The sequence below is a fragment of the Parasteatoda tepidariorum genome, chromosome 10, assembly GCF_982258835.1.
Source record: "Parasteatoda tepidariorum strain Cologne lab strain chromosome 10, Ptep-v5.0, whole genome shotgun sequence".
Taxonomy (NCBI): domain Eukaryota; kingdom Metazoa; phylum Arthropoda; class Arachnida; order Araneae; family Theridiidae; genus Parasteatoda; species Parasteatoda tepidariorum.
Window position 1 is genome coordinate 42340799 of NC_141764.1, and position 17342 is coordinate 42358140.

Here is a 17342-nt window from a genome sequence, read left to right on the forward strand (position 1 = left end):
ATTTTTTTTAAACTATATCTCACAAGTGTCATTTAAAAGTAAATAAAGAAACTGGAACACTCTTCACTACAGCAAAAACTTGAGCATTTTTGCAGTTTAAAAATCCTAAATAAAATATTATTTATTTTAACAAGCATAAATACAACAAGTACTATAATATAAAATACTTGCTTATCATAGATGTTGTATTTTTTAAACATTTATTCAGAACAGTATACATTTTATTGACTGAAAAATATTCTCGAACCAGATGTAAAATATTTTAGTTTTTGTTATAACATATCTTACCTGTCTATCACAGATTTTAGATGTATGCTATTTGCTTTCATTGCCGCCATTGATAGGTTACCATCAACTATAATAAATCAGGAGAAAATGTTAGTGGGGAAGAAACAATTATATGTACTTCTAATCTTAATGATTGCACTAAAAATAGTTCATGTATTTTTTGTCATCTCCCCTATAAACATTTTCATTATTAGTTAATTTATACTAATTACAATAAAAATGTTTGGAAAAGTAAAAAAAAAAACAATTATGGATGGTCTCAATTAAAATATTTATGCTTAAATTATAGTGTAATTTATCATACGAATTTAAAACTATATATAATTGCCGTTATTAATTTGAGAAACATAATACATTTATTAAGTTATATATTATTTACTTTATTGCATTTTTAATTATAATAATCAAATAATTAAGTAGAAAAACGATAAAAAAGACAAAAAATTTGCTTAAATTTTTATTCTAAATTACAAATTAAACTAATTATATATTTCTGCCGGATTTCTTGCATTTTTATTTAAACCGCTTCTATTGAAAATAGAGTTATAGAGCGGAGAGATGTATAGAGTTACTAGGGAGAGATAGTTATAGAGTTACTAAGAGCAACCGAGATACATAAAAGTATTTATAAATGTTTAGAATTTAAATATTTACTCACAAATTGAAAGTTACAAACAATGTTTGAATATACAGTAGGGAACCGATTATCCGGAACGATCAGGACCATCGCTATTCCGGATAACTGATTTTTCCGGTTTTCTGAATCGCTACAAAAAGCCGTTTTTTTATTGTTAAACCCAACTAAAAAAAATTTTTTTTTTGGAAATAATCTTAAAAAGAAGAAAAAACGATTAAGTAATACACTAATGATTATTTCCAAAGTGATGGTAAGGTGAACATCTTTCAAAAAAGAAAGAAAAATCCTAAAATCTTATCAGCAAAAAAAAAAAAATTTTTTTTTAAATGGAGGGAAAATTTATCGAATTTCTTTCCGGTTTTTTGGTTTTCCGGTTTTCTGATTTCCGGATAACGGGTTCTGTACTGTACTTCAATTAATGCATTTGAAGCTACAGACTTTCAGAAATATGAAATAGCAAACTTGATAGCATTTTCTTTCAATCCATTTTTCAAAAATATTAGCAATGTTTCCTCATATGAAAACTCGGACGTAGATTCATTTTTTTAAACATTTTAAACTTTGACAGCCTTAGCTTTTTTGGTTACAAACAAATATATATTTACGTATTTTATTGCATTATTCAATTTCATGTGTTAGATATGGAATAAAAATTTCTAACGAGTACTAAAATAGTTCATGCGTCAGAATCTCTGAATTTAAAACCACTATGAATTTGCCTAAGAAACATTAACAGCAATGCAAAATTTCATTTACACACAATAAAAAAGAAAAAAATTTGTACGTGAAAATTAAAACAAAAAAACTATTTCGTTAAATTTTTGCTTACTATTATTAGAAAATTTTCTCTTCTTTAACATACTTCATTAAATTACTAAATTCTCTTTCATAAATTATGATACAACTTCTACTTGAAACATTTTTCAAAACTAATTAATGCATCTTCATTATTCAATTAAGAAAACCAAAATGTTATGAGCGCTATTCAAAATCATTTATTATGCAATTATTTTAAATTTCTAAGTCTTTTACTCATAGACAAAAATATACAAATTCTGGATAATACAAAAAATCTTTTAAAAATGTCACATAAATGTCAAACACAGTACCGATTTTTGTGCATAAAAATGACGCTTTGAAATTAATGTCTTTAAATCTAAAATATTTTTCATGTTTCATAACTCAAAAAGGCTTGATCACTGCTGACAACAGAACTAACAGATAGTTTTGACACCAACATACATTCTTACTTTTATCGGGTGCCCTTATTTCATTGATTTTAACTCAAAAGTTAAGGGTTCTTAGAACATTTTGATCGATAATGCATTCAAGATATTTTCTTTTCGGGGAACAACGATATGAGCTTGTAACAAGATCATAGTTATTGGATTGACATTACAAAGATTGGTTTTTCATTAGAAAAATTGGCGTACCAATTAAATCCTTGCATTCATTTCTAAAGAAATGACTCAAGTAGCAAACTCAAATAAAAATATATGATAGTCTAAAGTTGCTTGGGGATAAAGTAAATCTATTAATTGAAAGTTTTATTAAAGCAATTGACTTCTCTAGATTTCGTACGAAACAAATTTAACAGTCAAACTACAGAGTATAAGTACTAAATATGTTTTAAAAAAATGAGTAATAAGTTTTAAACGTTTAAAAGTGAAAGAATTTTATAATAAGTATTGATTTATATCTAATATCTCTGAAATAAACAAAGAATTGAAAAAAAATAATACAGAAGGACCTAAAAATCTATTATTTTCTGCGTTCTGCTTAAAAACACGAGTATTTATTTTCATCAAACTTAAAGATTAGTTATAAAATATGTCATCAGATGGCGCTACTGCAATCTTTTACACAAAAGCAATTTAACACAAAACACAATTTAACACAGCTATTTAACACAAGCAATTTAACACAAGCAATTATTACACAAAAGCAATTTAAACATTGTTTTTTGCTACATTTTAGATCATTTCAAAAATTAAAATCCCGAGTTATTTATTTTCACTGAATCTAAATAAATGAAGCATGTCGTCAGATGAATTTCAACATTGCTTTTTGCTACGTTTTCTATCATTTCCAAAATTAATTACTCATGTAAATAATGTAATAAATTATTCTTTATGGAATGTTAAATAATATTTTCAACACGGCAAATTCAACCACATTCTGGTAGTTTCTACCATACTTTTTTTTCTCACGATAGAAATTAACGTTGAACCATAGAATCGTTCCTATATACTACAATCTTAATTTAGCGCAAGTATTGTATCAAATTGTCATACTTAAGCTAGGTGTTGCTCAAATTCATGATTCAAGAAGTTTAAAACGTGGCTTATTCTAACATCTTTCTAAGATTGCAGATAATATGCTCTATATCATGATTTGAGGAACCAACACTTTGCATCAACATCATGCACAATATTGAATTTTTCTAATATGTCAAGCATATAAAACTAGTAAACCTGTAGTGAGAGAAATATAAATTTTTCATAAACATAATTAGATTTTTAACATAAAACTACCTTCAACAACAGAACATCAACTAACCTTGTAAAGGTTCATGCGTCCGCGTCCATAACTTCGCATAAGATGTGTATTCACCCATCTAATGAGAAAAAAAATCACAAATTAGAGGGTGAACACACATTTATAATAGTCAATATAAAAACTGGAAATCAAATAAACATTCAGGAAACAAACGGAATCCAAATTTAAATTTTAGACTTTCAGATGAATTACTGTTTTCTGTAATGTTTAAAGAGGTTTAACTTCATATGTTTATTTATATATATATATATTGTGAAACCTCCAAGAAAGACCAACCTCCTCTATTTGCGACCACTTGAGAGGCAAGTAATTTTTTCCCAAGACTTTGTGTTGAAGAAAAACTTTAGGAGAGATCACCAAAGCTTCTCCCAGTAACCGAGAAAACCTTTGCACCAAACGCGGAATTGGAAAAATGAGGAAGAATAAAAAAATATCAAAACAAAAAATATTAACAAAATAAGTAAGTAGATTCAAATTTATTGAAATATTTGGGAGTGGCTCTTATTTAGAAAGCTCTTTTTTGACGATCTTCGAAAGAGATTGTTGTTGCTTATTCTCCTTGTTGCCTTGAAAGAAATTGTTGTTGCAGAGAGATGATTAAATCAATGATATATTTTCAGAATTGAAAGTTAAATTAGAAAAATACTAAGTATCTCAAACAAGCAAACCTCTTCTCATTTTTTAAAGCTAACTAATTTTTATGATATAAAATAAAATGCAAACTTAAACAAAATTATAATTGTTTATTTACTAAAAACAATTATAATTATATTATTATATAATTATATATATGTATAATTATATTATTCCGAATTAGTAAAATTGTGTTTACAGACAATTACATCAGTAAATGTTATTTTTATTGACACTAAATTTTATTCATCGATCGGGTTTTCATGACGCCAACACAAATTGCATTTTCTCACCAAGAAAATGACCCAGAATAAAATTGAAATTTAATCATGTACCTTCCATGACATTTTGAAGTCAATGAAGGTAATCCCTAAGAATGACCAACCTCCATTAACGATCATTTCACTGCGGAACGGAGAGTGGTGGCTCCTGAGGGATATGAGCCTGAAGTATGTATATGAAGTACGTATATGAAGTATGTACTAAGAATATAGTATCCTGAAATCTTAACTACATTTATTTGATAAATATATAATATATAAGTACAATCTTTAGAAAATGTTTTCATATTTAATTAAATTAAATAAGTTCATTAAGTCGGAAAAAATATTTTTATTATAATATCCTCTCTGAGAAAGCACATTTTATAAATATTACACTGAGAAAGCATATTTTAAAAAAATATTATTAAGATACACAAATTTCTTCTGCTTCACATCCTAAATTAATGGAACCATATGTTGAAGATTGTGATTCCTCTCGATTTAAAGAATCAAGCATGAGAAAAATCAATATAAAACACATGATTAGTCACTAAAAGCACCGTATTGTAATTAATTTATTTATTGTAGTTTATTGCAATTAATTTATTTATTTTACTTTATTGTACTTGATTTGACACATAATAACTGAATTTAAAATTGGTTTATTTGCAGTGAACCAATAGAAAAATTATGTATGCGTGTGAGCAATTTCATGTACTAAGATTCAATTGACCCATTTTGACCTAGCTTGGCATGTACTTCGCCGAATCACGACAATTCTTGTGATCTTAAAAATTACTGTTTTCACACCAGGCAAATGATTTTTTATTCTTTACAAAAATCAAGTACTAGCTAAGAGAAGAAAGTATTTATTTAGTTAAATAAATAACTACTTTTATAAAAAGAGCTCTTTTTGCGACACGGCAAATAAAAATTTATGCGTTAATGGGTTAATGACTATGTCACATCTAAATTTTTATATCAAATTTGTTCGGAAAACATTCTTATTTTCTAACAGTCCCTACAGTGACTAAGATATGATATTTCTTCAAATAACAAATTTGTAAAAATATTATTAGAAGACTTTTTATTTCACATCCCTTCTCTCCCACTCTACCTCTCCTTCGACATCCGTGATGAAGATCAATATACTAACCATTTATTTTAATAGTTAAGCAGAAATTTTAATTCAATTAAAATGATGAGCAAGCTTTAGGTTTCGTATTGATTAATATGAGAAAAAATGTATCTCCTTTTAAATATTTTTAAGAGGATGTCAGCCAAAATATGGTAATATTGAATCTATTATCATATTTATCTAGGTACTTAAAATTCAAGAAACGTATTCAAATGTAAAATAATTGAATTATTTTTCCTCTTTAAATAATTTATCAAATTTCACTCCTGATTTTCACATTTTGTTCGCATGTAAAATGTGTTAAACAATACATCCATTCATTTCTAGTTCATTAATTAATAATCCACATTTTAAAGAAAATAATAGCCTTTTGAGAATATGTAAAATAATGGGTCATATTTACTTTAAGAATTAATTCACAGAATCCACTTTGCACATATATTTGCTAAGCTACTCTAGAAAATTGAAACTTGAGACTTCTTTATTAACTTCATTTTTAGAGGAACAGAAAATCATAAGAAGCTTATTGGTTAAAAGCACTTTCCTTTTGATTAAGATTATTGATCGTGTGCAAACATTTACTTAAATAAATGTTATGTCTTTAAGCATTTTCCATACTATTAAAAGAAAGAAAGACTGTTTAATTCAGGATCAATTATTCTTTTAATCTCCTTCCAGAAAAAGAATAAAGTTCAAATACATTTAATGAAAAATCATTGTAGCAAAAAGGTTTCCACATTACTCTTGTATCAATTTCCTTTTCTTTATCCTCCAGCACCGTTTAATATCCTTTTAGGAACATTTTTCTTAAATAACTTTTTTTTTCGAAAAAATGCAAAATGTGCTCTTTTTTTTAATTCTAAAATGAACAAAAGTATTTTCGATGGAGATTAAGCTAGCTTGAAGTTTGAGAATTGGATATTTAATGAATTTAGAATATAGCAGGAGCTTGGAAAATAGTTTTAAAAGTAAAGATTTCAATTATGAATTTTATTTCCATCACAGTTGTAAAAGTAATATTTGTTCACAATTTTGTTCTGGGTTGTAGGAATTCATTAAAAATGCACATAATATATTTAAACTTCATGCTTTAGTTCAAAATTATTAAAATTGAATATTTAATTATGTCCTTTCAGATAATTAATGATCTTTTCTTGTATTTATTCATTGACTTATCAGTTCTATTCGAGCTATGTAATTTTAAATAAATAAAATATTAAGTGAGCCGAATTTACCTAAATAAAATTAGTGCTATTTTAATACTTGTTTCAAAGAAATAAATAGTTTAATCGAAAAAAAGAAATAGTTTCAAACTATATATAGCTTGTATAATCTGATTTAACAAATGCACTTTTGCGCACAGAGTTAATTTAAAACTTTTAATTAATTTATACAAAATTTGAATGCATAATGAATAACGTTTATAGCTACTTTAAAATAATTAAAGAAAACTTATTTATTAATTAACGTAATTTTAAAATCAATATTTAGATAAGATTTCTTTTCGAATGATAGCATAGTCTTAACATACGCATATATTTTATATTCAGATATCTAGACAATTGTATAATAAATTATTGTTCTATTTTGAAGGGTTTGCATACATGCACTCTGAAATCCTTACATTTAGAATAGAAATCTGTAAAGCTGATTTTTAGCGAAACGTTCTTATACGTCTAAATAAGGTAAAAGAAGATTTTCAGAGATATTGTAGCCCAGTGGTTAGAGAATCAGACTCCGGTCTTTTGGGGCTAGGGTTTCTTTCTTGTCTCAGCTAAGGCCCACCGAGTATATGCGATATATGTGCTCGTAAAAGCTGTGGATCATGTTTTCAGTCGCTGATCAGTACAATGGGTACGGAATCTGGAGAAAATTTCTTTCCCCATTAGATATATGTCTAAATTGAGGAAGTAGCCTCGCGAATAATTAGTGCTGCCATCTTTCCGTGGAATTTGGCATCAGGACGTACATTCACCATAGCGTCGATTTCTTGCCAAACAAAAGTTTCCCCTTTCTGACTTAATTCGTAAAAGGCAAGTGTTTGGCAAGCTTGAATTCTCCAAGTGTTATTAGATACAACAATAGAAAATTTATCGAAATGGCAAACTGTGCAAAAAAAAAAAAAAATTCTACGTTTTTGCTCAAAAATAACTTAAATATTCAAATAATATATTTTGTAAGGTTTTATTTTTTTTACAAAAGAATTTAAAATACAAATGCCTAAAAAAAAGAATTCGCACGGGCAAGAAATAAAGTAAGCACTTATTAAATTTCATTTCATATTTATTATGAAAAGCGTGTTGTTATAAAGTGTTCATTTTTTTTCTGATCAATCATTTTCCGTTTAATAAATAAAACAAAACCTAAATAGGCATAAAAAAATAAAAATACCTGAAAATAAGGTTCCTAAAGAGCTAGAAACGGAGTATTTCCCAAAAACTAGGGATATGCAGGATGATGATTGCTTGAGTGTTATATTTTTATAAGATATTTTATTATAGTTTATAAGATATGTAATAATTTTATAAGATATTTTTGTAAATTATATTTTTATAAGGTTTAAAAAAATTTATAACAATCCACTTTTATTTTATAAAAGAAATTAAATATAAAGCACTAAAAAAAGATTTCCAATAAAAAGTCAGAAAATATTTTCTTAGGATAGAAACACAAGAAAATGAGATAGTTAAAAGGTATTGAAAATTACATTAATTACTACAATCTTGAATATTTATAAGCAATTTTGTATATACAGCTTTGTATATAAAGTATTTTTTTCGAAGTTCGTAAATAAAAGGCTAACTAAATATTTTTATTATGAATTTCTTTTTTATTTAATTTTGGGTAGTTTAACACACAAATAAATACTTTCCATAATTTTTTTAAATCATTCAGTTTTATTTATTTACGTAACATTCTAAACTCTGTCATGCAAAAAAAAGGTTATAGTGAAAGCTGAAATTTCGATGAAACAAATTTGTAATCAGCGTACTTTTTAAGTAAACTATATATCAAAATATTAAAAGTTATCTTCAGTATAATTTTAGTACCTCTTTATTGCAGAAATAAAAATAGTTTGAATAAATTCCCATAATATATAGCAGAATTTACGCTCACAACTATTAAAAGAAAAAATGTGTCGCAAGTATAATTATAGAAATTTTTTCTCTTTTCAAGCATAAGAAACAAAAAAGACTTCAAGAAATGCTTGCATTAAAAAAATATATTCACTAAAGAAAAAATTAATAAATCCCACGAAAAGAAACATGCATTTTTTTTTCCTTTAATGCATGTCTTTTTGTATACCATTTTTTATACTTTATTTTTTCACCAACAATGTCTTTTTCTAGTAATGGAAGAGAAATGGGTCGAAAATAGCAGTAGGGAAGAAAAAAAGAAGAAAAGAAAACTGAACCCGCCCTGAAGTTCAGTAAGCATGTGAAATGGTTATTTTATACCATTTTGCTCGAGAAAAAAATGTGAGAAGAAGGAAGAGCCGTCATTACAGTTAAATCTCAAAATTCGAAGAAGAAATCAGAAAGGCGGAGCTAAATGAAAGTTAAAAGTCTTCAAGAAAAAGTTTTATTAAAAGTAAAAATCAATATTTTTTTGAATAATATTGTTCTATTCAAGTATTAACTTTCATTGTTTGGAGATAGTTACTTATTGTTTATTCAAATAGAAGAAAATTTGAAAAATCAATAATTACTTAGGATGATCGATGCATGTTAATTCTAGTTTTAGCCATTATTTCATTATCTTATAAATAGCTGTTCAACACTCATAACCAAATGATTATCTAGATTTAATATCTCTTTTAATGTAAATTATTAAAAAAAAAAAGAATTATACTTACGTCTCAAGTTTAAATCTTAAAGGAAAGTATTTCTAAATTAAAAATTTACTTTTTTTATATTAATTAGTAGAAAGAACATTGTTTTTTATGAATATTTTGATTGCTTTTTTGTGTTTTAATGATCTATGCAAGTTATTTAAATTGATCTTAACTCCACATATAGAGGTAGAGAGCCAAATGAAATATAACGTACCCAATATGAAATATTTAATGTGTGTTTTTATCACCTTTTAAAATCACTGTAGTTTCAAAAACAATTAAAGAGAATTGGAATTAGATTAAAATGTAAGTCTTAACATATTCTGCTCAGGAAACTAGACAGTTTCTCCTCAACAACTTTCAAGGTTGGTTACAAAGCTCGAAAACAGATGACTTAGCAAACAGATGAGGACAATAACACAATGTTTCCAAAATAACGCCACACATTTTGAACAAACCTAATCACATTACACAGTTTGATTGCAGAAAGTCCTGCACTTAGCAGAAGATCTTGTTTTCTATATTTTTTTTATTTGTTTAAGAAAACTTGAAATAAATAAACAAATACATGCCCAGCTAAAAATACACTGCAGTTTTCTTACAGAACTGAAGTAGTTTTGTAGTTTTTCAGTTGACTGCAGATTTTCTGTAGTCTAATCTTAACTGTAAAAACACTGCAGTAATTTTACAGCTAATGTGAAGTAATTTATCAGTAATTTATTTCAGTAATTTTTAGCTATTGTCTACAAAATTACTGCAGTTTAAATGAGGTCACTTTGAAATTATAAATTAAGAAGAAACGGAAAATTTAAATCCGTGGTTATTCTGCAGTAAATTTGAAGTAATTATGCAGTCATTGTTTTAGAAGTATATTTTCTGATGAATCTGCAGAAAAACTACAGTTACTTTGTATTGTTGCAAAATTGTCTTTGATGTCTTCAATATTGCTTTCCTCGTTGGTAAATCCATTTTTTATAATGTCTATGTCTTTTTTTTTATTATATATTAATTTCCTATAATTAGGTAAAAATTTAAACATATAGATTGATAATGGAGATTACGCGTACACTGTCTATATTTATAAAAGAAAAATTTATAAGAAACATACTTGATTTAATTCAATTATTTTAAAATATGCCTAAAATTAGATATTTAAATATTTCTGTATTTTCGAAATTTTATTACTAAATTAAATTTTTCTATAAATTTTTCAATTTATTTGCTTATTTTTGACTTAATAAAGCTGCTATTGCACAAAGTTTATGGTACAAGGGGTGATCAAATGAAAAGGTACGAAACGACACGGTGGGTACAAATGTAGACTTTATTCAAAATATACACCATAGGCCTGTGCACAACGATCCCACTGATAAACAAGCAGCAAGATTCCTTGTTCCCAGAATTCCTGTGGTCTTGACGAGACCCAGTCCTTCACAGCGTCCCTGAGTATGTCGTCCGAGTTGAAGAGCTTCCCTTTCAGGTGTTTCTTCAGTGGACCAAACACATGGAAATCGCTGAGCGACTAGTCCGGATTGTAGGGTGGATGGTCCAACGTCTCCCACTTGAACTTGACCAGTTCCATGTGTGTGAGTCTGGAGACGTGTGGACGAGGGTTATCATGGAGCAGAACCACACACTCCTTGAGCAGCCCCGGTCTTTTGTTCTTGATGGACCTGCGTAGGCGTCAGAGTGTCTCTAAGTACACATCGGAGTTGATGGTTTTTCTGTGCTCGAGGAAATCGGATAACACCTCGCTGCTCCTCAATCGTCGAATTTTGCAACGCGAACGCCATCCAGTCCTCATACGGACTGCAGCATCATTTGGACGCAGCTTTTGATAAGAGCCTCTGGTTTCTCCTGCTCATGCGGACACCCGCGCATGCTCCGACCCCAGTCAGAGACTCCAATTGCATCCCGAGATGTATCGCTACGTTCTGCCACAGCGGAATATGCAAATATTTAACTGTTACGTTTTTACGTTGTTTCGTACCTTTTCATTTGATCACCCCTTGTAAAATCAACATTACTGTTTCCGAATCCATTTTCTATAAGAATAGAATAAATATTCATGTCTACTTTTTTATTTTTTAAAAGATTCTAATCAAAAATTTCTAATCAGATTTTTTTAATCATTTCCAATAACGTTCAAAAATCGTAATTTTCTTTTCTTTTTTGTTTTCAAATGTAGTGTTATAAATTGAGGCAAGTTAAATAAATTTTTTAATCGCAGTATTTTATTATAATAATTACATGGGACAGAAAATAACATTGATAATTATAAATTAACCAAGCTTTTCCCGATTTATTCAAATTTTCATAAAACTTTTTCTTTAATACACAAAATTTTCTTTGAATAATAATTAGGAAAACTGGATTTTTCGTCTAGAAAAAAAGCTGGTAAAAGGACGCTTTAAAGTTCTATAAACGTTAAATTGAAATGAACCAGTTTTAAAATATGTGCCTTATAAAAAGTATTTGTTGATTTCTTTACATTCAAACGTCGAATTAAAACTATTTTAAATAATTTAGTCAGACAGTTTCAAGTCTTTTGTAAATAATTTAAGTAAAATGTTTAAACTCTTATATCGTGAATAATTATTTATTTATTACAAAGAACGATAGAGCGAAACTCACTCTAATTATTCTTAAACACACGAAGACGAGAAAGCGTAGGAAAAAAATTAAGTGTAAAAAGACCAAAACCATGAACTATTTTCGCACAGCAAATAATTTTTTTATGTACCTATTGCAAGTAGTTAAATGTAGGATAAATTTTAGAAAAAAGGAAAATGTAGTTAATTCGAGGAGATTATCCTGCCATGATTTTTTTTTATGATTTCACAATAGGGAGGAAATTAAGAAAATTGCGTTTCACATCTACATGGAGGGGAAAAAATGGGAAAATTCTCGTACTGTACTGTACAGACGTTTCTCTTAAGAATAATGAACATATCAAGAGCAATAATAGCAAAATATGCTGTAAACTAATTAATAGTAACGATTCACCGAAAATTCTGGTATTTTAAGTTATAGTTCTTATTACCACACATTTAGTAAAATACAAAACGAAAAAATATATTTAACCGAATAAATGGTTTTTATGCCATGTTCTAAGGTATTAGTATAAACTTACCGAATTTTACAACAGTTAGCGCATTAAAAATTAATCCACGTTAAAAATTCTACCACGATCATTTCCAAAGCCCTTCGGTAAAGAAAACTTTACTTTTTAGTTTTAGTAATAATAACCGTAGTATTAGTTTTAGTAATAAAACCAGAATGACCGTAAATGTTACCATAATCCAAGAATTTTGAACAGGTTTTTTCTCAGTATTTCTCATGAAAATAAAGATCTATCTCTCGTTACAGTATTTAGATGGTTCATGTAATTTTAATAAGGTTGTAATTCACTCCAGGATAAAAACTTAAAAAAACGCTTTCAGCTGTAATCCTGGGTAAAGTGTCTGTAATATGGAAAATGCTAGTGTTGGTGTGTACTGTACTTACCAACTGAAAAAAGATCCACAGCCATACACAAAATAATTCATGAAGAATTGCTTAGGAAAATACTAGTTTACTGAGCACAAAAAAGAGAAGTGTGTTAGTTTCAGAAACGAAACTCTTAGTTTACTAAAATAAGGGTTTGCAGTAGCAACATTTCCAAAATATTAACGGTGATAAGTTGTACCAGAAATTTTTTTGACGTCACAATGGTCGATGATTTTTTGACGCTGATCCCTTACCCAGAATAGAACAACATACTAAGAGGAAATCAATCTATGCCTTTCTCTATAAAAACAAAGCACTGGTCAAAACTATTAGGCTTTAGTGACAGAAGCCACCCATTGCAAATTGGTACATTGATTGATGGTTTCTGGAAATTCTTCAAGAAGTGGATATTAAAGGACTTGTGACTCATAATCGCAATGCATCTTCTCATTCAACGAGTGATAGATAATCATATTCACCTAATCTTGTTCTGTGCTACTTTTGATTTTTTTTCTCATCTAAAAATAGCGTGGATGTCATTTCTCCTCCAAGAAGGAAATAGATGTGACTATAAATGGCATATTTCATAGATTTAGAGAATTAAATGACTGAAGGCATTTGACCTTAGGAAAATTCGGCTACTAAACTGCATGAGTATGAGAATGGACTATTTTAAGCACTCCTAAGATTTCATTAATACAACTTTAAGAACCGAAGTGTATATTAAAAATTTTAGAGTGGAATAAACTGGTGAATCTAATTAATGAAATTAATACAAACGGAATCCAGTAGAATTTAGAAGATTCAATGTACAGTGGTATCGCGTTGGACATAATATGTTTAAAAAAAACTAGAATTAAGAAAAAAAGACGAAAAATTTTTTGTTGTTTTTTTCTGATTAAAGTTTTGATTCTCAGAACACATATATTTTGTAATTGAGTAGTTATTTATATCTAAAAAACTCTTTAAATAGTTATCTTTAGCACTCCTTAATTTTCCTAAATAAAACCGAAATGTATCTCAAAAAGTTTAGAGCGGAATAAACTGTTAAATCTAATTAATAAAATGTGTGCAACCGGAATCTAAAAGAACCTAGAACCAGAACTGTACAATTGCATCGCATGGGGCATAATATATTTAAAAGAGCTAGAATTATAAAAAAAAAAACAAAAGAAAAAAAAGAAGAAAAAAAATTTTTTTTCCCGATCAATTTTTTGATTTTCAGAAACAGATATATTTCTTAATATAAATCATTAGAAACTTTTCAAAATTACTTTTTTTTAAATACACAATTTTTCAGTAGTTGATGCAGAAAGTCAGGATATTCTAATTAATAAAATATTTTTTCCCTGGGGAAATATTTTACCATCGCCAGCGAAATCTATTATGGAATGACCGAATGATTCTTGAAGGACAGAGTTGAAAGATTGTGCCTTAACTTTTCGAAGTATGTGTCTGGATAGAATAGAAAATAACGATGATATCGCATAGTATAGAATACATTAAAAAAAATTAGAATTATAAAAAACAGAAAAAAAACAAAAATTATATTTTTTTTTCCTCGATCGAATTTTTGCTTCTCAGAAGCAAATATATTTTTAATAGAGTAAATATTAAAATCTGAAAACTCTTGGAAATTATTTTTAAACACAATTTTTCAATAGTTGGAAACACTAATGCAAACAGTTAGAAAATTTCTAATTAATAAATTTTTTTTCTATACACTATTAAACAAATTTCGAGATTAAATTAGTACTAGAATTTTTTATTGGTTTTCTCATACACCAGCTTCAAGTGCTCTTCATATTTCAGCAGAAATAAAAGTATAATTAACGCAAGTGGAAATTATAAAAATGCAACTTATAAAACCAAAAGAATTTAAGAACATGAATTCACTGGAGTGTAAATAACGCTTGGGCAAATAAAAAATTGAAGGAAGAAACTTTATTGAACGAAAATAAAGAGAAATAGAAGAATCTTGAAAAAAACATCCCTCGCTTGCGGCCATCTTTTTTTCTTTTTTCATTAGTTTCTCTCTTTTTTATTTACCCTTTTGTTTCCGCTTCAGTAGTTGATGTTTTCACAGCGAGATAAACGCAGAAATTGATAAATGCTACAGATTTCATCTGACTGGTGATAAAGAAGACTTTAGCAAGGAAGTTATGTCAGAGGAAACCTTTTACCTACGCCAGCGGAATCTATTATCGAAGGACCGAATGTTTCTTGAAGGGCTGAGTTGAAAAATTGAGACGAATGGTTGTGCCTTAACTTTTCGAAATATGTGGCTGGCTGGAACAGAAGAGAACAAAAATCCAATCGAGTTGAAAGGCATCTCATTGTATCATGCCATGTGGTTCCCAAAGTATCATTGATGATAAAAATATCGAGCAATCACTGCTAACAACATAAATAAAAACCAGAGAAATGACAGCTATCAATAATGTATATAGTCAATTGTTTTCTTAAATAATGAGCATCAGTTTTTATCTTTATGAATAACATTCTCAGCAATTCTGGTAATATATTTTGTGTGCCAATACCACGTTTCATTTTTCGAAATATTTATACACGTTTCGATTATGTTTCTTTTTCTTTTTTTAACACAGCTTTTAAGATGATGCCCTATCCGGAGAGATATTTTTCGTCTCAAATTGTTTTTCACATCCATAACTAATTTAAAAATTAAAGAATAAAAAAGCGTGTTCAGACAAACCTAGAGTAAGCTATGAAGTCTCAAATACTAAATGAAAATTCGTAAAATATCCAAATGAAAACAAATTATGAGAACATAGCTTCAATTCCCAATAGAGTAGGGGAGAATGGGGTCAATTGTATCAGGGTACAATTGTAACAGAGCAAAAATTTCGAGTGTCAGGCTCTAGATTTGGTTCCTAGGTGGCTCACAAGGTGTATTTAATAAATCTACATGTACACCCCTGCTGGCAACCATTTTTATGTACTTTTGAAAGAGTTACATCACGAAAGATATTTTCACGCTGCGTAAGTAGTTTTTTTGGTATTATAGTATTATATTTCAACAAAGTAATTTTGTTTAAACAAATAAAAATAATTAACTGAATATGTAAGTGGACACCTAAATTAACATTTCAATAAAAAAGAATTAGTTTTGTTAATTAACTAGCAATGTTTTTAACAAATGAAGCAGAAATGGTGTCTTGGGGACGATTGTAACAATAAGTAAGGGGACGATTGTAACAATAAGTAAAGGGACGATTGTAACAGCTGAAAATAAATAATCTTATGTTTACAAACCATTACTTAACTCTTTACGAAACACCAACAGTTGCCTATATCATTTATATTATGTTGCATGTGCATTATTTTATTTGTCACCTTTCACAGCATAAATAAAAATTTTTGACCCCTTAAAGTGAAAAGTTTAACCCTTTAGGTCTCTGCTCATTCTTATTTTTACTCCTAAAACAACACTACTATTTTGATCAATAAAAAAATATATCACAACTATGATAATATGTATAATTAACTATGTTTCAGTTGAATTTATGAACTGTTACAATTGACCCCGTAAGTGGGGACAATTGTAACAAGTGCACGACTGTCAAAAATTGTTAATAACTAATATAATAACATTTAAAATAAGGTATTTATTTTTTTTCTTGTAGAGGTTAGTCTACTTTACTCGTCTGTCAATTAATACTTATAACATATTGGATTTTTTGTTAGTTAAAAATAGTTAAGTAAAAAAATTTACAATTGACCCCACTCTTCCCTACTCAATAGAGAAGTTCTATTCCAATTATTTATTTGTATTTTGATATTTTTAATTATTTTTTCGGCTATTGAAACTTCATGATTAACTCAAGGTTTGTCTGAACTCACTTTTTTTTAAAATTGGAATTTTAAATTAGTTATGGAGGTGAAGGAGAATTTGCGACGAAATGTTTCTCCCCTGTTATGGAGTCCTCTTAATACGCACCATAAAAGAACGGATGTTTTAGAGGCAGCAAAGCATCATTTTAATAGCAAAAATTAAGATTGTCAAAGTTCAAAAAAGTTTCAAAGTTCAAATCTTTTTAAAAGTTAAAAAAATGATTAAGTTTTTTCAAAATCATTTAAGATAATTCTAAATGAAATTTGAAGATCTTAAAACTTCTCACGTTATAATAATTAAAAATATAGTTTAGAATGCATGATTCAATGTTTATTAGTACTTTAGAAATTTATTTTTCTGTTCTTGTTTGCTATCCCATAATGTGAATAATTATTAATTCATTTAAATCTCGTTTTTATAATCACTTCAGTTAGAAATTACCCTTATTTAAGGCGTATTAATATAGAATTCACAGATAATAAGCGACATGAGATTTTGTGAATGTAAACATAGTCCAACTAGAGAAATACAAGCATGTGGGGGAGACAGGAGTAAGACCGGTGTGGAAATTACTTCTGCTCTATAGCGAGCAAACTCTGAATTGCACTTTACTAGACTAGAAAAAGGACCTACCCTATTGGTATGTT

At 28.0% G+C, this 17342-nt stretch overlaps 1 protein-coding gene across 1 annotated transcript in view; it reads right to left on the reverse strand.

Moving 5' to 3' along the window:
* The window catches only part of LOC107441526 (cell adhesion molecule Dscam1), a 417585-nt gene that overhangs the window by 24420 nt on the left and 375823 nt on the right, over window positions 1-17342 (reverse strand). Inside the window, 2 exon segments of the mRNA XM_087153704.1 lie at window positions 289-355; window positions 3485-3542. Coding sequence (XP_087009830.1) covers window positions 289-355; window positions 3485-3542 — 125 coding nt within the window.